The sequence below is a fragment of the Hemicordylus capensis genome, chromosome 2 (genome assembly GCF_027244095.1).
Source record: "Hemicordylus capensis ecotype Gifberg chromosome 2, rHemCap1.1.pri, whole genome shotgun sequence".
Lineage (NCBI taxonomy): Eukaryota > Metazoa > Chordata > Lepidosauria > Squamata > Cordylidae > Hemicordylus > Hemicordylus capensis.
Genome location: NC_069658.1, coordinates 303690219 through 303712617, shown reverse-complemented (window position 1 = coordinate 303712617; position 22399 = coordinate 303690219). Strand labels below are relative to the sequence as shown.

The following is a 22399-nucleotide window of genomic DNA, read 5'->3' as shown; positions in this document are numbered from 1 at the left end:
TGTTGTAAGCATCTTGCCTTAATTGCTTGCTGCTCTTACATGCAGTGCCATTCCACAAGTGGGGAGGGTGTGAATAAATCAGCTGTGAATATGTCTAGTAGCTTGCCAGATAGTTAAGGAGGAACATTAATATTCAGGTTGTAGTGATTTGATTCTACCCCCCACTTTTTTTTTTTTTTTTTTTGCTTTCACACAAAATTAATCACACAGAGGCTGATTAAGTTCGTTTTCTCTGCCCTTTCATTCATTACCATTTTCTTCTTACTCACTCTGTAGCTAGCTTTCATAATTACAGAGTTACACTCAACTGCAGTGCAATTCCTGGGAATTATTTTTGCCCACCTGGGGTAGAGTAGGGGGCTAGAGCGTCTCTATTTCGAGAAGTCATTAAATAATGCTCAGTCTCCTCACTGGGTGACACCTTTTTTTTATTTGCACATATTTCAAGTCATTGGAATATCTGTATCTAATGCAGGAAAAGGCAGAAACTGCTGTCTATATGCTGTTTACATATGGACTTTTTCAGCAGGAGGCCTTCTGAAATGCTCTGCAAATGTCCCAACGTGTACAGGGGTTACTGAGTTTTCCTTTGAAGCACTGTCACTTTTTCTGCTATCTTACTCTGACTGTTGAAAGAGCACCCATCCACCTTAGGCATGTCAAGCAGTGGGGGGCGGGGGGGCGACACTGATGGAAGCAGAGTAAAGGTTTGACCAGGGTATTGTATTTCAGGTTTCTCAGATCTCTTCCTGATCCACACATTTTTATTCCTCCTTTATACATAGCCATGTTTCATGCGGAGGGACAGTGTGTGTTTGATTGAAAACTCATCTCGTCCTTCCTACTGATAAGTAATGATGAGAAAGTTGCGGTATCTGAAAGAGAGAAGAGCTGGAGCAACGTCAGTTTTGTGCCAGCCCAGTTGTAACCTGGCCAGCAAAGGCTATGGCTTATTTGCTTTTGCTTTTTGTTTGAATAATTCATATGCTGGCTTTCCAGCTAGTTGCCCAAAGTGTCATGCAAACAAACAAAAAAAATCAAATTTAAATAGCAGTATTTCACTGTGAGGAAGAGAGCTATTGGTATAGCCCTTCTTACTCTTATCTGTTGATATGTCTGCATGTACTTTCTGTGAAGGTCATACCTATCCTGTGTGGCAGAATGGCATTGATTATAGATTGAGAAGGAATACCAGTGGGCCACCACTGCATGGGATCAGCTGAGTCTTTTTGGCTTCTCCCCACTATCTGCTGTGGTATAGGTTAGCTAAATTTTCTACCCTAAACCTCCTTTTAGACTTTTATAATCTTAACATCTTTGGTTCTAGAATTAAAGTCATATAGTTTGCTAACAGGGGACAGTGCAACTCTTTAGGTGGATTCCTTACAGTTTAAACCCTGATGAGTATTCCAGATTATACTATTGGTTAGGGCTGTGCACAGAACCATTTTCCACAGTTCGGTTCAAATTCAAACCAGCATGGGGAGCCAGCGTGGTATAGTGGTTAGAGTGCTGGACTAGGACCGGGGAGACCCGAGTTCAAATCCCCATTCAGCCATGATACTAGCTGGGTGACTCTGGGCCAGTCACTTCTCTCTCAGCCTAACCTACTTCACAGGGTTGTTGTGAGGAGAAACACAAGTATGTAGTACACCGCTCTGGGCTCCTTGGAGGAAGAGTGGGATATAAATGTAAATAATAAAATAAACCAGACTGCTGGTTCGCAAACCAGTTCAGTCGAACTGGCTGGCTGGTCTGGTCTGGTCTGGTCCGGCATGGAACTGGTTCACCCATAGGGAATAGTGGGCAACTCAAACCACCCCTTTATTCCCCACGGGTCGCTCCTAGGGACACAATAGTGGATTGTGTGGTAGGGCATGTTGGGTACTACCTACCACCCAACCCACAAAACAATTGGGCAATCAGGTGGTTTTTAATTATTTTTTGAATTTTTTCCATTTGTTATGGGTCAGTAGATCAATCCTAACCCCACGGTACTGTCTATAGCACTGTAGTGCACACACAAAGCAGGCTTTGGGGGCGGGTCTTGTGGAGGGAGCAAGCAACAATGGGGTAAGTCCAAGGGAAGGGAGGCAGAGGACTACTGTGACCTAAGCTACCCAGCATCCTCTTACCTCTGCTGCCTATTCCTAGTACCCACCTACAAAATCCCCTTCCCACAAACTGTGCCCTATTTAAAAGAAAGAACTCTAAAGGGGGTTTGGCGGGGGTTCACCAGTCTGTCATCATCTTTCGGAGTCTTCAGCTGGAGTCTGTCTGATCAGGTGTTCCAGACAATCAGGCCAGGCACACACTGGCACTCAACAGCTGGAGGGGGAAGGGCAAATGGATGTCAACAGGTGGGCAAAAAAAATCAGAAACCCAAAAAAGAAAAATAGCAACACTTAAATTCACTGGAGTGCTACTAACTTGGGAATACAAAAAGCAGGTACTGCAAAAGAAAAAGAAAAAATGAGAGCCCCCCCCCTCCCAATTGAACCAGACGAACCAACCCAGTTCGTGGTGAACCACTTCATGTCAAATCATTCGTACACACCCCTACTATAGTGGGGTTTTTTACAATTGAAAAACTATTCTATAAAGTAATCGAGAGAACAGAGAACACATAAATTCTTTATATGCACACACACGACACGCCATGCTTCTAATCACATACGACACGCCATGCTTCTAATCTGCAAGTACTTTGATAGTGTGTGCTTCACAGCAACCCTATATGGGCTTGCTTCACCTGCATTCAGTCCGCCGGGGGGATTTGAACCCACATCTAGAGATCGCACTTCTAGCCCAACAGTGCTGTCTTCATTTCGTTCCTTTTTCTCCTTTTGTCATTAACTGGTGGTGTTCCTAAACCAATAGTAAGTCAGGCAGTCACTTCTGATGAAGCCTGTTTCTCTTTCTTAGTTCCTGAGCATAATGTGATCATGGTGACTGTGAGCAAGCACCCCAATGTCAAAACCTTCACAGAAAAGCTGCTGCTTCTCCTGAATCGGGGAGGTGAGTCCATCTGAGTTTTATTACTTTCCCAGCATATTGCAGAACTAATACCAGAGAAGGTTCAGGGATAGGTGCTTACTAACACTGTGAAATGCTAATAATTGGCAGACAAGTTCTGAACTCAAATGCAGTTTTCTGCCTTTTCAAATTTCTGGGGTGAGTAAGCCAATTATCTCTTGCCAGACAACCTAATGGCAAAGTGTTCTACCCATGTGTTCCTAACAGAGCATTGTGCTAGCTAATGCTTTTTGGAGCACGAGGATCCTTCTTTGTCTCTGCTTTAGTTTAAATGACTCTTCCTGTATTTTGTTGGTTCTAGTTCCTTACTCCGTTTGTCCTTTTTCAGGGCTGAAATTTGTTGGCATTAACAGCAGCCAAGAACTGTTTATGGCTTTTGGCCAAGCAGAGGTGCACACCTCCAAACCCTTAAACTTTTTCAGGGCCAAATTGTCTACTGTTTTCCCTTCCTTTGCTTCAAACAGCAAGCTTGCTTCTCCTTATAAGCCTACCTACAATCCTTTTCTCCTTCCTATACAAGGGGAGGGAAAGGGTCACTGTCCCCTAGAAAACCTCATGAGGCATATGCATTGCATCCATATTTTTTCACAGAGAGAGCATATACCAAGTGACCTGTCAAAAACAGGAAGTCTTGGTGGTGAAAACTAGATGCTAAGCATGGCACAACCCACATGTCAGAATACTGTTCCTTTAGACTGCTTTTGGACTCGAACTCCTAGAATCCCAGCCACAGTGGCCAATAGCCAGGGATTATGGGAGTTGTAGGCCAATACCTGCAGGAGGGCTGAAGCTGAGCAGGCCTGCTAAAGACTGAGAAGTGAAACATGGATGGAACAGAAAGCTCCCCCCCCTGCCCACTCCATGCTTTCCTTATGTTTCAAGAATCTGCTTAATGTTTGCTCTAGAGGCCAACCCTGGTTTACCACCAAGTATACACTCAACAGGAGTTGCAACCAGTCCCTGCTCCTTGACAAGTCTGTTTGCAAACAGATGGCTACTTTACATTTGTCGTTCACATTTTGTGTATCTAAAGATACTTTAAATGTTCACCTAAAAGTGAGGTGTGGCCCTTTTGCCACACCTGAGCCACTGTGCTCAGAGTGGCCGGACATGCTGCAGAACCTTGACCCACATCACACAACTCTGTTTTGTTGGCTGTCTTGCATTAGACAGTAAGTGTACGTATTTTGAGCCTGCAGTCTCTAGCTCAGCAGTGTTGGGAAACTGGGGGTGCAGTGCTGCTCCATCGCACATACTGTAGGGGCGCTTATTTGTGTGCTGCTCAGTTCAGGATGTAGCTCTGAGGGCCTGAATAGCTGCGCTCAAAGGGGGAAAATTGGTTGGTGTAGCTTCTCCCATCAGAGTACTCCAGAGGTAGAAGAGCTGCACCAGCAGAAATTTCTCCTTTCTGACCAGGGTTAAACGTCCAGTAATGAAAGGTACACTGTCTCCAATCCTATATTGATCTAGGAGAGGGGTTTCTAACATGAGCTGCTAGTACCTCTAGGGTTACTTGAAGGGCTCCTAGGGGTACTCGGAGACCTCCTGCCTCCCCCAGCTGCAGCTGCACTATTCGGTTACCCCAGTCACAGGCTTAATTTACTCAGAAGTAGTCATTGAAATTAACAGGACATATTTACTTGCCCCACTCATGAGAGAGAGAGAGAGAAAGAGAGAACACACACATGTAAAATCTCTATAGGATACCTGAGCTGAAGGTTTGCAAGAGAGGGTACTCTCATTTAAAAAAGGTTGAGAAACCCTGCTGTGAATCTCCAGTCACTATTTACATGTTTTGGTCACATAAATGCAATGTTTCACTCTGCCCAATGCTTCCTGTTTGGAAGAGCTTTCCTAGATCAAGACTAAGTCTTCAACTGGGCATTCCTTTGCACAAAGTGAATCACCTGTCATTGATGCATATGCACTACTTCTCCTGCTTTAGTGACTTGACCAAACACTACAAAAACGTGTGAGCCCATGATATAAATTGCTGCCTTCAGACAAAGGGAGCCAGGCCGATCTGTTCCTAAACACTGCATCCTTCCCTCTCTGACCAGACGATCCAGTGTGCATCTTCAAGCACCAGCCCCAGCCACCACACTCGGTGCTGAAGTTTCTACAGGACATCTTTGCTAGCAAGGACACAGCAAACATCTTCTACCACACAGACATGATGGTAATGATTGACATAATAGTGCGGCAGATTGCAGACCTCTCTCCTGGGGAAAAGGTACGGAAAGAGAGAACTCTTCTGGGGTTGGGAAATGGGGAGAGCTTGGCATGGTTGCGTTTCTATTGTATGTTGTGAGCCACCCAGAGAACAATTTGTTATGGGGTGGTGTGTGTGTTTGTTTGTTATGGGTTAAGAGGTAGATGCTTCTTGGTCTGCATTTTAGAGATATTTCTGAGATTTCCCTGGGCATTGACCACACATTTTGAAGCATATGTTCACATCCCTTAGGGTTAGAAAGTTATTTTTAAAAAGAAAAGGCTGAGATTATCAGGAAGCTGAACTCTATGCCAATATCAGACTTAGCACATTCTTCTGCACTTCTGTGGAATTTCTGCACACAGGCCTGCCCTGAGGCTGCAACTGTCGTGTAACACAGAGGTGCATCTCCTGGAGTGCTGGGGCATCAGAAGCACCTTCCATCAGCTATCAGAAAGACAGCTAGCTGTCATACCAGACTCTGACTTCCTAGAGGCCCAAGACTAATCCATGATATTCCTCCATGATATAAAGTAATAGACCTTACTGACACCTGGTTCTTTAGTCTGAATTCTCTCTTTTTAGTGGATAATAAACATTCTTTATATCTGCTTGGGAAGAGTCTAGTTTTGGGGTGCTTGTTGCAAAGGACTGCTAGTTCAAATCATTGCAATCAGCTCAGCTGGTTGGCTGAATTGGCTTTCAAAAACTTCTCTGAAAGAAAGAGTCCCTGTAAGCCAATGAGATAACAAGGATTTATTTTATTATATTTTAATTTGTAGGTTACTTTTTGCCTCATGACCCTGAAGTGGCTATGAATGGGCTGGTTTGTTTGTTTTTAAAAATGTATATTTAAAAAACATGAGCCCAGCAGAATAAAAAGAAACCATAAAACCACAGAATGAGCCCCAGGCCAACCAGTCTCAGACATGGCAGCACAGTCTGGTCTTAAGTAACCACCCAAAGGTTTGCTAACTGAGTAAACCAGCACCTTTGATCATGGTGATTCTCTTGGGCTTAGCAGGGGAAGAGCAACTGTCCCTATCCAACCCCAGCACAGCAACCTTCCAGTGATTTTTGCTGGTGTCTACCTTTTTAAATAAGTCTGTGTCCCTCACATTAATTTTTCTATGTAAGCTATCTAAATTTTTCTATGCTCACATTAATTTTTCTATGTAAACTGCGCTGAGAAATTTCGCTGGATATTCTTAATAGGAGAAGAGATGGAGTAGCATGAACTTCCTAGGGAAGGAAGTTTCCAAGACTGGGGGGCTGCCATAGAGAAGGCCCTGTCTCATTTACTTCTCTACCGAGCTTCACCAGATGTCAGCATGCAGAGCCGTTTGCTTCCCCCAGAGATCTTAGCAGGCAGCTAGAGTTGTATAGGAACCGGCAGTCCTTCAAATACCTAGGGCCCAAACCATTTAAGAATTGCCCAGAAAGTTATTTTACCATATGTGGATCTCATTTTAAAATCACAAAGTTGTTTACAAAAGAAATTACCATAAAAATGAGTTAAAATACATTGTTTTAAAATGATATAGTACACATAGGAACGATAAAAACACATGTGAAATTAAGCCTCGAAGCAAAAAGGCTTTCAGTCTCTGGAATCTCCCTCCTACACATCCCTTCTAGTTCTAATTGCCTGTGATGAAGACTTGCACTTAGCACATCATGTTTCCAGAAGGCAGCCACATTTGTTTATCTAATTTCTAAAGCTCTTCTAATGTATTCTGCTTCTACAGCTGAGGATGGAGTATTTATCTCTGATGCACTCGATCATTCGGTCCACGTCCTACCTGCAGCATAAGCACCGGCTCACTGATTTGCAAGGGATCTTGCAGCGCATTATGGTGGAAGAAGAAGAGAGTCAGCAGTGCCAGATGGACAAAATGATCATCCAGGAGATCTATAAGGAGTTCCCAGAAATATCTTCTGGGGCCAGCTAACTAGCCTGGGGGGGGAAGTATTTGGAATAAAAATGCCTCTTGTGGATGTATCCCTCCCATCCCTTACAGTACTGCTCATATCTTGTTATCCCTTCAGGTGAGGCCTAAGGTTTAAGTGGAGTGCTAAAAAGCCCTACGAGAGAGGTTTCAGCAGTTATGCAAGCCAGTGAGATGAGCATTAAAGTTGATCTATGTATGTCTGCTTCTGGGGCGAGGGGAGAAACCTGTTACAGAGAAAGGGGTGGATTGTCAATCATGTGCAGATCGCAAGCTTTGACAAGAGTAGAAGAATACGCTTATCACCTCCCTGGTCCCTTTGTACTAAAAAAAAAAAAAAGACAGAGCTTGTGACCCGAGTCTCTTCTGCCCTATATCAAGAATCCCAAAGTGAGAGGTCTCTGCCATAAGCCTCCGTTTCCACATGCATTTATTCCCCACCAGCTTCCAAGTGAAGTAGGCCAGTGTTTGGAGTAAGCTTTTGTAACACCTTGTCCACTACGTCTCGTGCAAAAATGCTAGTGTTCTAGGAAGGACGCTGCTTGCTACTCTTAATGCTGTGCCCAATGAGCCTTTCAGCCCTTCCTAACCCACTGCTTGATACATGGATTACAGCTAACCCACCTTTCTAAGCCATCGTCCGAGGAAACACCTGCTTTTCTAACTGCTTTACGTAGTGGTGTTTAAACTTGAATTTCTTGCACACTGCACCAGCAGAGGAATACCGATTGCCCAGGCAGCAGGGGTTTCTTCAAAAGAGCTGCTGCTTAGAGTCACTGCTAAGGCGTGTCCTCCATGAAAGCTACTGCTTGTCTCCTGCTATGCGCTGGCCTTGTTGCCTCTGGCATTGTGTGCACACGCAAGGACTATGTATCTGTAGAAGGCAGCACACAGTGCTCTTTTTCAGCCTGGGGGTGTTTCTTGCCTTCAGCTTAATAGCAATTGGTTCTGCCAAGCTTTACCTTTTCATGTCCTGAAGGCTGCTTAAACCTGATGTCTGATAGCTCTGCTCCTTAATATGCACAAGTTGGGAGAATGCCTTTTTCTTTATCTAATTCTTCCAGGTCTCCAGCAAAATGGATTTGCCTGCTTTCCTATTTAGATTTTTCAGACAGGCTCACGTACTAATACGGGTCTGTAATATCTTAATAAACATGCATGCTGCAAAGTGCTTTGCAGTGGGTAAACAAGAGCTTTGCATCCTTCATTGTAAAAGTAGCTTGAATTTAAACTGGAAATCTTTGGATAACCTCTAACTTAGTGTGAGCCAAATCCATGCAGGGAGCCTTTGACATTGGCCCAGCAGTTTCAAGCCAATAAGCAAGACATTAGTTGGGAATAACTGTCTGAGACTAGTGAACAGCCCTATTTTTACACAAAATGTTTAAAAAGTCATTGTGAACAATGAAAGGGATTTGTATTTTCATAGAGTGAAATAAATGTAGTCCATGGAGAAATGTGGTGTCTTCTTTTTAATTTGGCGGCAATTCTGTCTTCAGTGTCTTCTTCTTTCAGGGAGAAGTGTGTGTGCTTTATGAAGGGGTAAGAGTCTACTAACACCAGATTGCAAGCTTTAGCAATTCATATCTGTTGCTTAAGCTGTGTTTTATTAACTTGGGGCACATAATGTAGGAATTATTTGAAACTACAGGAAGCCCAATGACTTCAAAGCTGTCTTTCTCACCTGCTCCCTGCCCCTGACAGGCTCAGCCATACAGGTTGGTAACGCAGTCACCTCGAGTGATGCAGTTCAAGAGGCACTCAGCCATACCAGAAGCAGCACATGAGCCTACGTCCTTGCACGGCTGCTGGCATGGCCAGTTCCCTGTGTAAATTGGAAGTGTGCCCTAGAATACCCCTGCTGGGGCCATAATCTCTGTCTTGACCAGGGCAGCAAAAATGCTAGACTCTGGCCTGCTCTCTCCCTCTTCCTTCCCATATCTGTGAGAGGATGGACAACATGGTGGAGAGCTAGCCCTCCTCCAGTGTAGGATCGGAGGATTCAGCTTGGCCTGCACCAAGGTAAATTATCCTTTAACACAGGCTGTGCATCAAGGAATGAGGCTGCACATCTGCTGACTTTCAAGTCAGACTCGACTCAGAGTTGGACATGGATTAATTTTCCATCAGTTGCCTTTTTTCAAAGAAGCCTATTTCTCAGTCACATAATAGGGAAGTGTTTTCTGTGTTTAAACTGGCTTGATCATGTCTCAAGATCATTGACAGAACTTCAGTAATTGCCACTTAAATATAGAACTACCACAAAGCGGGGCAGAGGAAGCAACATCCTATTAAGATGGTCCACCCGAGAAGGCTGTTGGATCCAGTAGGATTCCAAAAAGTCTTGGAGGGTTTTGATGTTGGTCCTGCCAGCGATTCCGTCAATGCCGTGGTGGGAACCTGGAATAGGGAACTCACCAGGGCAGTAGACACGATCGCTCCTAAGCATCCCTTCCGATCTACTTTAAAAATGGCCCCTTGGTATGCAGAGGAGTTACAGGGTCTGAAGCAGCATGGTAGGCGACTGGAGCGCAAGTGGAAGAGAACTCGGCTTGAATGTGACAGGACACAGCATAGAGCCCTTTTGAAGGTTTATGCGGAGGCAGTGTGTGTGGCAAAAAAAATTCTGGTCTACGCACATCGCTTCTGCGGGTTTGCGTCCGGCAGAGCTGTCCCGGGTTGTGAGGAGTTTGATTCAGGCTCATTCCAACTCAAACCAATCCCTGGGGACTTTGTTCTGCTGTGATGCTTTTAATGGGTTCTTTGCAGACAGAATCTCCAGTATTCGGGCCAACTTGGACTCCACTGTTTCTGCAGAGTCTATTAAGGTGGTGTCCAGCAATCCCTCTTGCAGTATTAGACTGGATCAGTTTCAGGTGATGCCTGATGACGTGGACAAGCTGCTTGGAGTGGTGTGGCCTACCACTTGTTCTCTGGATCCTTGCCCGACTTGGCTGCTTTTATTTAGCAGGGAGATTGTTGGGGATGGCTTAGTTAATATCATTAACTCGTCGCTGAGGCGGGGTAGGATGCCTCCTTGTTTGAAGGAGGAAATTATTAGACCACTTCTTAAGAAGCCTTCCCTAGATCCCTCAGTGATGGACAGTTATAGGCCGGTCTCCAATCTCCCATGGTTGGGTAAGGTGATTGAGAGAGTGGTGGCTAACCAGCTCCAGGCGGTATTGGAGGAAACGGATTATCTAGGCCCATTTCAAACTGGCTTTAGAACGGGATATGGGGTTGAGTCTGCCCTGGTCGGCCTGATGGATGACCTTTACCGGGGAATCAACAGAGGGAGTGTGACTCTGTTGGGTCTTTTGAATCTCTCAGCGGTGTTCAATACCATAGACCATGGTATCCTTCTGGATCACCTGGGGGAACTGGGGACAGGAGGCACTGCTGTGCAATGGTTCCGCTCCTATCTCTCAGTCAGATTCCAGATGGTGGAGCTTGGTGACAGATCCTCTTTAAAACGGGAGCTATTATATGGAGTCCCTCAGGGCTCCATTTTGTCACCAATGCTTTTTAATATTTACATGAAACCGCTGGGTGAGGTCATCAGGAGATTTGGTGCAGGGTGTTATTCGTATGCTGATGACACCCAAATCTATTTCTCCTTATCATCATCATTTTCATCATCAGGAAATGGCATTCACTCCCTAAATGCCTGCCTAAAGGCAGTAATGGGCTGGATGAAGGATAACAAATTGAAGCTGAATCCAAGCAAGACAGAGGTGCTCATTGTGGGTTTTGGAATTTAAGAGATGAGTTAGATCTTCCTGTGCTGGATGGGGTTACACTCCCCCAGAAGGAACAGGTACGCAGCTTGGGAGTGCTCTTGGATCCAGACCTCACCATGGTATCTCAGGTGGAGGCTATGGCCAGGAGCGCTTTCTATCAGCTTCGGCCAATTCGACAGCTGCATCCATTCCTTGAAAAGAACGATCTCAAAACTGGTGCATCAGCTGGTAACCTCCAGGCTCGACTACTGCAATGCACTCTATGTGGGGCTGCCTTTGTACGTAGATCGAAGACTTCAGTTAAGTCAAAATGCAGCAGCCAGATTAGTCTCTGGGGTAACCCAGAGAGACCATATTATGCCTGTCTTAAAACAGCTGCACTGGCTGCTGATATGTTTCTGGGTGAAATACAAAGTGCTGGTTATTACCTTTAAAACTCTGAATAGCTTGGGTCCGGGTTACCTTAGAGAGCGCCTTCTTCTGTATGATCCCCATCACATGTTGAGGTCATCTGGAGAGGTCTGTCTCCAGTTACCACCAGTACGTCTGGTGGCGACTCAGAACCGGGCCTTTTCTGTAGCTGCTCCTGGTCTATGGGATGCACTCTCGACAGATATCCGCAGTTTAGGCTCACTGTCGGCCTTTAAGAGAGACCTAAAAAACACTTTATTTGACCTCGCCTTCCAAGGCTTGTAAAGTGTTGTTGTTTTTAAATGTATTTTAATTGGTTTTACATAGTTTTAATCATTTTTGAATTTTTTTAATATTGTTTTCAGCATTGTTTTAATTGTGGGTTTTATGTCTTTTTAAAAGTTGTTGCACACCGCCCAGAGCCTCTGGATGGGGCGGTTTATAAATGTAATAAATAATAATAATAAATAATAATAGGACTGTAACAGCTGTTTCTATGATGCAAACAGTGTGTCCAGAGCTCACTAAATCATTTAGCAAATAAATCTATTTATTTATATAGATATATAGAACTCTTGTTGAAAAGTGGTATATAAATATTCATTGTATTCGTATGTGCCTAAATGGGGCAGGAACCACTGCGAATTCAGGAAACATGGTCTTTCTGACATACTTCAGTCAAAGGGAGTCAATTCATGATTTCTGGGAAGATGGTTAGGTCTTGTTCGTTGAGTCTGAGCTGTTGGCTGTCTTAATCTGCGCTCAGGTAGAGCAATACTTCTGTAGATTCCTTGAGCTAACATGTTTTCTCTGTGAGCAAGGATCTTATCATGCAATCGGTGTCACTGCATTGAAAATAAAGGTCTTTGCAAATGGAAGTGAATCAAGCTAGCATTCCCTCAGTAAACTCATTATCTAGGTATTCACCCCTGTTCTGCTGTACCTGTGCAGAGTACAGACGACAGGCACAGATAACAGACTTGAATTTTCATTATATATAATGGGCCATTATTAGCCTTGTATCTCTCCATGTCAGTGAGAGGGGTTTTTTTTTATTATTGCATCCCAGCAGTGAGTGATGTAGGCAACTGGCACCATGCAACCTGGCTAGAGTCTGCAGCCCTGTGTGTTCACTTGATTGTTTAAAATGATTCAGTTATTGCTGCTCTATGGTACTGGATGCCTTGGTGATTTCTTAGCCCTTCCCTAGTGCCATCAGCTGGACCATGAGAACAAGTAAGCTTTGGGAGCCTTTGCTTTCTCTTTATATAAGCATCCCTTTTCTATTTAATTTCACTCTTGTGAGATGCAACTTGTATTCTGGTTTGGAAAAGTTGAGTGTAGTGATCTCTCGTCTTTGACTGTTACCTTCATTTTTATTTAATTCAACTGCTCTCTTCCCTTCTCTGGTCAAGATATAATGCTCAAGTGTCTCCAGACGCTCCCTATCACATCCTTGACTCTACAGGAAGTAAAGAATGGCTTGTAGACAAAGTGACTTTTTTTCTTTACTAGATTAAAGCCAGGGGCTGGCCATTCTGAGCAAGCACTCTTCAAATGTGACACTGAGCATTTGAATGAGTTGAATGCATGGATCAAGTAACAACAATTGGTACTTAATCCATGATACGTTGCCATCATTTTACCACACATAATAGTAGGCAAGTAAAAATGCTGTGATGATTAAAGGCTAAAGTATATGCCTCACACATGTAACTGTGGTCCAACAGCCCTCTTTTACTTGTTTAATAGCTTTTCTTCAAGAGGAGAAAAGTGGCCTGCTGTTTCTCAGCTCTAAATTTCCGCTCTCCAAAGTTGTCTTCCTCCCATTGAGTTCAGAATTTAAAACTATTCAGGGGAAAAGCTACTTGGGGACTCAACTGGAAGCAAAGGAACAGACAGGGAAAGCGTCTCCCCCTACTGTTTTTCAAGCACCCCCTCCTGAAGTGGCTTTTCAGACCGGAAAAATAGGTCCTTAGCTATACACATGTTGGCTGTAGCATGTAGTTTGTCCATAAATCAGAGTACCTGAATCCTCCGAGGCTTTCCTGCTTCCTCATCCACTCTTAAAAATTTCCAAGTGCACTGGTGACTAGGTGCATTGCTAGATGTGCAATGTGCAAAATTTGTTCAAAAGCACACGTGAAATGTTCATACACATAGAACAAAGTGGTTAGCTTAATCTGCTTTCACAGGCAAACAGGATTCCTAGGACCAGAAAGAAACTGACATTTGTTTTTAAGATGCACTATTGCTAACATGGTGATACAACCCTATTTCTATCTTGCCTCTACATCTGATCATTCTGTCCTTTCAAGAACAAAATTTGTGACATTCACAGGTATATGAAGAGGCCTATTAAAGGTCAGACTTCCTATTCAGTAATAGTGGGCTGTATTCTAAGGAGTGTGAGCACAATGGCACTTGCACAAGCAATCTTTCCTGCCGCCGCCTCCCTAAGGCAGTTTCTCAAGTGCCCTTGTGGGTTGGAAGTCATTGGGAATGTCATGGGGGATGAGAGGGGGAAATTGCTGGAAACTACATGGCAGCAACTTCCGTGAGCTGTGCAAGTGCTACTTAGGATACCATCCTCTCTCTGGCAGAACTTATTGAAATTCTTAAAACAAGCATAGCCTGCAGAGAGTACAGAGTCTGCGTTCCCTGCCATTCATGTCAAGTCTCCAACCCTCTGGGTCTAGAAGCAATGCATATACGAGAATGATATCCCTGTCTCCAAGAAACTTGTCCACTCCATATGTGGAATGCGGGCCTTCATATTTTTGCTGGCTCGACCCAGGCAATCCACTTAAGGAAAGCAATGTATGCTTTCAGGCAGTTACTGCTGACAAATACTTTCTCCCAGCCCCCTTCAGCTCTGACAATTGGGGCCTCACTATTCCGCTTGTCTGCCAATCTCTGCTCTTCCGTAGCAGTGAAATAACTTCAATAAATTGAGAAGGAGCTAATATCTCCAAGGTGCTCGATAAGGCCTTTTTCCCCAAGATATTGTACAAGGAAGATGAATAGCTTTTGCAAAGCCTTCCTTATATAGTGATAAGCACTGTTATGTAATCACATTGTCCTGTAAGCTGAAGGAGACATCTTGTCAGAGTCTTATTGGAATAGAGGACGCCTGGCATTAATGAGATGCCTTTGACCCTTGCAGCTGCCTAAATGTCTTTCCTAAAGCAAGATAGATCAGAACAGGGAAGGGGGGTTGTAGCTGCTATTGCCCTACGATTGTGAAATTTGAGTTCCATGATACCTTTCCCCCCTTTTGATATTGCAATAAGAGTCCCTTTAAATGTATAGCAAATTGGGAGTGTCTGGGAAGGAAAATTAATGAACTTTGCTCCTAGTCTGAAATATACAGAGGGTGTTGAGGAATGCAGTTTGATGGCATGAGAGTAATAGATTTGCCAGACGATGTTGGATAGAAACTGAGTTGAATGATATGATTCGACAAGGAAATTTTACATAAAGAAAACTGTTAATGACCTCCCTAGCTGATATATATGGTGGTGGTGGTGGTGGTGGTGGGTTTTTTTTACATAGCACAGCTCTGACCATCTCCAGGCACCCAGTCCTGGATCTAGTGAGGATTATTGGCTTTTGTAGTTTTATATTTATATTAAATTGGCTTTGCCTTTTCTGAAAGAGGCAGCTCCCAGGAGCTTCATGAGTTATAATAAAAATGACAGTGGGGTGGGTGGGTTAGACACTACAAGCCATATCCTCAAGAGAATTGCTTCAAAAGGGCCTCTTCAATAATCAGTTGTTACCAGGTTCACTGAAACTCATGGAAAATGTATTGTATCAGCTATTGTTAAATGGTAAGTTTGCTGTGGTGACAGAGAACAGCCCTCTGGTTTTGATTACTTTGAGCACTGTCCAGCACATCACTGATAGTTTATGCTCCCAGATATACAGGAGGTTGCATTGACGAGAGGGGTTTCCCCTCCCCAAGCAGGAAGATAGTGCATAGGCAGATTGTGCAGGCAGCCCAGGAGAAATGTTGGCTGTTGGAGAATTCTCTCTAGTCAAAAATGGAGTTAGGGATGAGGAAGGTAACAAATGCCCTGATGTCTTCAGTCCTGTGCAAGAGTTAAGCTGATGAGCTCTTGGGAACCAAGACATACTTTTTCAATTATTATTTAGAACAGGGATTCTCAACATTGGGTCCCCAGATGTTATTGGACTTCAACTCCCAGAATCCCCAGCCCCAGTGGCCTTTGGTTGGGGATTATGGGAGGTGAAGTCCAATAACATCTGGGGACCCAACGCTGAGAATCCCTGATTTAGAATAAAAGCCTGCCCTCTCCTCCAGGTTGAGGGCAGACAGAATATACTATCATCTTATATACAGGCTGACAACACCCAGTGAGGTAAGTAGGCAGCCACATTTTGCAGGGAGGCTGAGTGATAATCTCTTGAGGCCAAACTAGATGTTTGGCAGAGTCCAAGGTTTGGAAACCCCCAAGACCTAAACAGCGATGGGGAAGGGGTGCGATTTGGAGGGAAGTAGCTGGTGGCAGGAGGGGGTGCTTAGCCCTTTTCTTGCCACCACCTTTCCCTCTTCCATCCAGCTACAGCAAACATGCATTTAGGAGTCCTGGCTGTGGGGGGGGAGTGCAGAGGGAAGACGCAAGTGAAGGAAGGGGAAGCAACCTCCTCACATGCCACTTCTCCCCACCAAGTCGTGCATCCCTCTTCGATGCTTTTTAAGGTTTGGCAGAGCTCTGTATTTCCAGTCCTGGGAATGTGTAGTTCAGCCTCATGTCACCTTAGTGAACCTACAGCTGAACTGGCATTCAGTTCCAGGTCTTCGAGTGAAAATGCAAGACGCCATCCATTGAATCACACCACCATTGATACAAGCAAACAAAGCTGAAAGCTCTAGAATCTATTACATTAAGGAAGTCCCCAACTTACAAACATCAACCTGCATATAAAAACAAGTTGTCACTCTTGGGGACTATATGCATTCCAAGTCATGAACATCCAACTTACAAATGAAGTTTTGGAACACAACCCATTCGTAAGTTGGGGGCTCCTCCCTTGTTAACTGAGCAAAGAGGCACCTTTTAAAAGTGGCGATTCTCTTTATTTAGCAGGGGGAGAGCAACGGCCCCATCCATCCCCAGCACAGCATCCCTCCAATGGCTGTTGCTGGTGTCTATTTTATGTTTCTTTTTTTAGATTGTGAGCCCTTTGGAGACAGGGTAGCCTTGTTTGTTTGTTTGTTTGTTTGTGTTTTTTTACTTGGCTTTGCCTTGCTTCATTTTTATAAACCGCTTTGAGAACTTTTGTTGAAAAGCAGTATATAAATATTCATCATATTCATATTTTTTGAAAAGAACCCAATGCAGCACAATTCCAGAGCTGATACAAAATCTATTTCCTTTTAAACTGCATTTTTATTTAAATCAGGTGTGTTAAGAAAGTGTTAAAAATAAATAAATATTGATTTTAAAATGTGAATTTCATACATGCTAATTTAATAATTTAATACATACAAAAGCAGTGTGCTCCAATAATTAAAATCATAAAACCCTTGCTGGATCAGGCCCATTGCCTATCTAGTCTAGCATCCTGTTGCCCACAGTGGCCTACAGCTGTCTCTGAAAAGCCTACAAGCAGGAGATGAAGGCCCTACAAGATCCCCATTGCCAGCTCATTAAGATAATCAGGAGATATCAGCCTTTAAGTGCCACCCATTCATCTGGGAGGAACCTGGGATCGGGCTTTCTCAGGTGTCGCCCCTAGGTTGTGGAACATGCTCCCTGTGAGTATGAGGCATACAGTCTATGGAAGCCTTCAAGAGAACTAAAGAAACATCTTTTCAGCCTGGTGTTTTTGGTTTTGTTTTTTGTTTTGTTTTTGTTTTTTTAAATAGTATTTCATTGGTTTAAAATGGTTTTTTAAATTGAGATTTATGTTAATTTTAACTTATGTTTATGTAAAAAAAAGTTAAATGTTATATTATTTTAATTTTTTTGTGATAACCATCACCCTGAACCATTCTGGGATGGGTGGTATATAAATTATATAAACCAATGACTTCTCCCCTACAGTTGCTCCCCTCCACCCTGCCTCTAAATGTAGAACTGGCCTATAGTAGCCACCATGACTAGTAGCTGTTCATAGACTCAAGACATGGATTTGTCTAAGCCCCTTTTAAAGGTATCCTAGATGGTGGTCATCAGCACATCCTGTGGCAGAGGAGTCCATAGATTAAATATATGCTCTGTGGGGAAAATACTTCCTTTTTTCTGTCCTAAATTTCCTGACAGTCAGTTTCACAGGATGACCCCTTGATGTAAATAAATCCAGTAGGGCCTATTTGCATATTATCTCCTTGGTTGAGAGATACATGACCCAACAAAGATTAGGTTCCCTCAAAGCTTTTCCGATGTTTGTTTGTTTATTCCCATTTTGACAGAGGTTTTGTTAAACTTTTCCCTACTCAAAGAAGTTTAATAGTATGATAGCACAATACTTTGCTTTGCATGTTTACTCAGAAGTAACCCTTATTATGCTCAGTGGTTCCAGGTAACTGTGTATCAGATTGCAGCCTCAGTTACAGCTTTGTCAACTCCGTCAAACCTTCTGAGATCACTACACTCAATAAAGCACAGTCCTTCTAGACATAGCATAGTAAGAGGGTAGAATAGTTAAACGTTGAACCTGAAGCTACTGATGGGCAAGGAACAAACATGTTCTTTCCCCTGGTCCAGGCTGTCCATAACCATGAAGTCAGTTTTTTTGAGAGACTATATTCCATCACCTTTTTAAAATGTGTTCTACAGTTGCCTTTAAAGGGAAGCTTGTTCTGAGACTTCAAAAACTGTACCTTTTTGTGTGCTTTATGGCCGTGTGGAAGAATGAAACAAAAGCAATGTAGAGAAAAATAACCAAGCTGATGGCTGGTGTGCAAATGTAGCACCATCTAGGTTAGTGCCGGCCTCTTGCCTCCATTTCTACAGGTGATTGACCACGAACTGCCAGCTGGGATAATGGCCATAGGACTGATTGCTCTTTCCATTCCAGTCTTTTTACATTCGGCAACTTGCTTTTTCCTAATAACAGGCAGGCAGTCGCTTTGCTGGAAACGTCCTGCAAATGCTAGGTGATGGTTGAACTACAGCTAAATACCCATTACTTCTAGGTTATGCACCAATTCACTGAAAGAGCTAGGAAAGAACCCAGATATTCTGACCAAACCTTTTAAAAGGCTGATTGTATCTAGCAGCCCATCATCTGAACAGTGCAATCCACGGGCGCTTTAAGCCAGGCAACTCGCATTTAAACTGGTGGCTCTGTCATCCTTACAAGACAAATGGACCATGATGCCTTGAGTGTGGCTATATCTAATTAAGCCTTCTCAGAAGCACAGAGCATGTCCAAGGAGGAGGTCTTAACGTGGATTGCATAAGAATCTTGATGAAGACTTCTAAAATTATAGACAGCTTTTGTTAAAGCTTTGGCACTGATTGATTGATTTGATTTGATTTATATACTGCCCATCCAAAAATGGCTCAGGTCAGCATTTTGACTCAGCATTTGCCTTGAAATCACCAGTGCTCTCATTAGCTTGCAACTGTCTCTAAGGGAATGGTTGGCCTATGAATACACCCACTCTGTTGGCATCTGAACAGTGTTTTAAGTGTTCAGAATGGAGGGTCTCCATCACAGTCTGGGGTGAACATGGCCAGTTGGGCCTCTGTCTGTGGAGGAAATGTCCACTAGTTTCTCTCTGTGAGTCACTTTGGTGCTTTGTTGACCAAGTTGGTGGCTATGCATGTGTGAGCCAAATCTCAGTAGACTGCAGCTCAAAGCAGCCCGTCTGTTCCAACTCTCTCTCCCTGATGTTCACTAGAGCAACAACACAGGAGTATCTCTTTCTGGCAGTAGTGTTGAGTGGAGCAAACAGGGCTTCCATAAAGGTTAGCAAAATCTCACTTGGGCTGCAATGCGACACACATTGACCAGACAGTCTTTGTTGCACTTGGTGACACTTACTTCTGAGTAAACATGCCTAACATTGTGAGGCTATGATGTGTTGGAGGCCTCTAAGCAGCCCTCAGCCCCATAGCTCCCCTAGCAGTAATGCACTTAGGAGAAGCCACAGGGAAGCATCGGTGCTCTCTGTTGCATGGGCGGGATTTAGAAGTGCAAGTTTCCTCCTGCTGCACAGAACCCCCACACTCTTGCTAAGAGGCAGCAGTCATGTGGCACATCATTTTCTTTTATGAAGAACTTCCCTGATTGCACTTTTCTTCTGATGGCAAGTGCTGAACGTTAATGAGGCTGTAAACCCCTGTTATTCCTAAGCCTGTTAGAGGCTTCAGTGGATTATAGTGTGATATTAGCTTTATCTCAATCGGCTGATGGCAAAAGTCATAACTATAATGTAGTAGTCAACCCCTGCTGCCAAAAGAGTAGCTTCTCCCACCACTCATCCCAAAATTAAGGATGTGCGGCTCTCTCTTTCTGCATATTACCAAACTCTGCACCTTGTTTCCCTCTTAAATGTGAAGGTTTTGTTTTTACTTGTAGAGGTCAAGAGCAGCAGAATCTAGTTAAATCAATGCTCAGTGCACATGGTAAGCCCACACATGGAGGGCAAGCCAGACAGGTGCCATTAGCTCATCAAAACATGGCTTCCTCTAAACATTGTGCAGATAAATCTCTGCTTTTGTAGCCTCAGCTGGGTTCCCTTGGATCTGGGTGTCAAAGACCTTTTCATAGCAGTGGATTCATTTGTCCCTAGAGTAATAAAATAAGTTGCTCAGCTGAAAGGACTGGGTTAGAGGTTTTTAAAGAATAAGAGTCCACCTGGGCTTAGAGATTGCAATAGAGGGTGCTTTCCCACAACAATCCAAAAGGAGATGGGGTGCTCTACCAGGGCCCATACAAACACCATGCTGCCAGTGAACTTGGGCCTTGGCTCGGATCAGCCCCTTGCCTGCTCAAAGCACAGAAGGGGACCAATGTGGATTTCTGCAACCGCTCTAGCCAGCTTCTAGTATCTGCACAGGGAAAGATGCACCGACCTCTTCCCAGGACCAGGGGTGTAGTGCTACAGGGGCTGTGTCCGGGTACTCTTCCCTCCAAGGTCTCAACAGAATCTCAGCAGGGACACAAAGCCCTTTGCTTTCTAAATGAAAATCATGTGCTGCTCTCGCTATTCCAACAGTTAGTTACACAACTGAATATTAAACTACAGCTGATCTCACCACCATTCTTCTTGTCTTCTGTTACAAGGAGATCATCTTCCACCTTTTGTGGTTGATGATCCAGACTGCTCTGCTGGGCGAATAACCACATGAGGCTCATTCAAGCCCTGTAGGGTTAGGAGACTACCCTTGACTAACTGAAACAGAACCTCCCCCCCGCCCCCGCCACCTACCATTATTGCATCTTTCTAAGTAGAGGGCAGGGGCGTAGCTATAATTGAGTGAAAGGGTTCAAAGAACACGGGCCCTCAGCTCCTGTGGGCCCTCCAGCTCCAGCCCTCCGTATTTTCTTCATTATCTTTCTCACTCTGGGGGGCCACTAAAGAGAGGAATGAACATGGGCCCCCTCTTCCCTAGCTACGCCCCTGGTAGAGGGTGTGGCTTCGGGTCGGTGTGGCAATGGGGGCTGTAATGGAGAGTGTCTGCCTGCACTTCTGAATTGACAACTATGCCATTGCTCAGGACACACATCCTGCCCTTCCTGCTTAGCACTAAAGTTCTCAACCAGGAGCAGGAGGTTATGTCCAGAACTGGTGTCAGAGTAGGCAGGAATGGACTGGTACAGAGTATTGGTGCAGCATGAAAAGTTCCAGAAAAACATTTAACCCACCATTGTCACTAAGCAGCAAACATGATGGGAATTCTGGGATAATCAACTATCATCACCGACCCTGAATAGGAAGCCTCAGTGACATTTTACTGATTATTGTTCTTTTACTAGTTTTTGTTAAAAAGGGGGAAAAATGTAGAAAGAAGGACTGGGGGAAATGCATACATCTTCAGAAGTTGGAAATGGTGGGCTATTTAGAGGCAGTGGCAAAAACACTGACATGATGCTAGCTGATTTATATCAGGGCTGAGTATATTTTGTTAATCTGTGCAAGTGCAGAAAAATGTGAACTCTGGTATTGAGCACTGTCACGGCCCGCTCTCAACCAGTTCCATGATGTTAAGCTTCACTGCTGCCACCAAGTAGACTTTTATATATTTTTAACTGGCTGTGTCTACTGAAACAGCCTTCCAAACCTCTATTTCAATCAAAGTTAGGTTGGGTGGTAAGGCTTCTAAGAGTGGGGTGGGGAAAACAGACAGAGGCTACAGTTTGTTAAATTCAAAAAGATATTTTACTCAAATTCAATTTGAGTTCAATTCAAAACAGTAGTTCTTTTGGAAAATTTAGTACAAAGAAACAACAGCCATATGAGCCTAAAGGAAGAAACAAAATAGGAGAAAAATGCATCCAATCTAACCTGCACCGAATACTGTGCCTTAACCAGGAGTTTTCTTTTAATCACCTCCAGGGGCAGAGGGAGGCCAGCCGAGGCCTGGGTCCAGCCCACCACTGCGGTCCCCTAGCCCCATCCCCTGCATCTGATGGCAGACTTAAGCCACACTTCCTGCGTTTGACATCAGATGCAGGGGGCATTGCTTTGTTTGCAAACAGGGCTGTGCAGCCTCGGCCAAATCCCCGGCCAGCACTGCATTTGCAGCATAGCCAGAGCAGCTCTCCCTGCCTTTTAGCATCTCGTGCCAGATGTTTTTGTGTCTGACGTCAGACGCAGGGGGCGTTGTTGGTACTTTGAACCTGTTTGCTCAGTGGTGGCTCCACCCCTGATCACCTCTAATCAGCTTCTGCAGTGAGCTAGGGCTTTTTCTCTTGCTCATCTTCAGCAAGGGAAAGGCTCATGCTTTCCAGTACCGGAGAACACAAGAACAGCCCTGCTGGTTCAAGCTAAAGGCCTATCTAGTCCAGCATCCTGTTTTGCACAGTGGCCCATCAGATACCTCTGAGAAGCCCACAGGCAAGAGCAG

At 44.2% G+C, this 22399-nt stretch overlaps 1 protein-coding gene across 4 annotated transcripts in view; it reads left to right on the top strand.

Moving 5' to 3' along the window:
* Positions 1-8654, top strand: part of NCKIPSD (NCK interacting protein with SH3 domain) — a 166310-nt gene extending 157656 nt beyond the window's left edge. For all 4 annotated transcript variants that reach the window (XM_053301706.1, XM_053301703.1, XM_053301704.1 and 1 more), the window contains exons 11-13: positions 2926-3018; positions 5097-5269; positions 6997-8654. In XM_053301706.1, the coding sequence (XP_053157681.1) occupies positions 2926-3018; positions 5097-5269; positions 6997-7200 (470 nt within the window). In that variant the 3' untranslated portion in view covers positions 7201-8654. The remainder of the gene's footprint in view (positions 1-2925; positions 3019-5096; positions 5270-6996) is intronic.
* The last annotated feature ends 13745 nt before the right edge of the window (positions 8655-22399 follow it).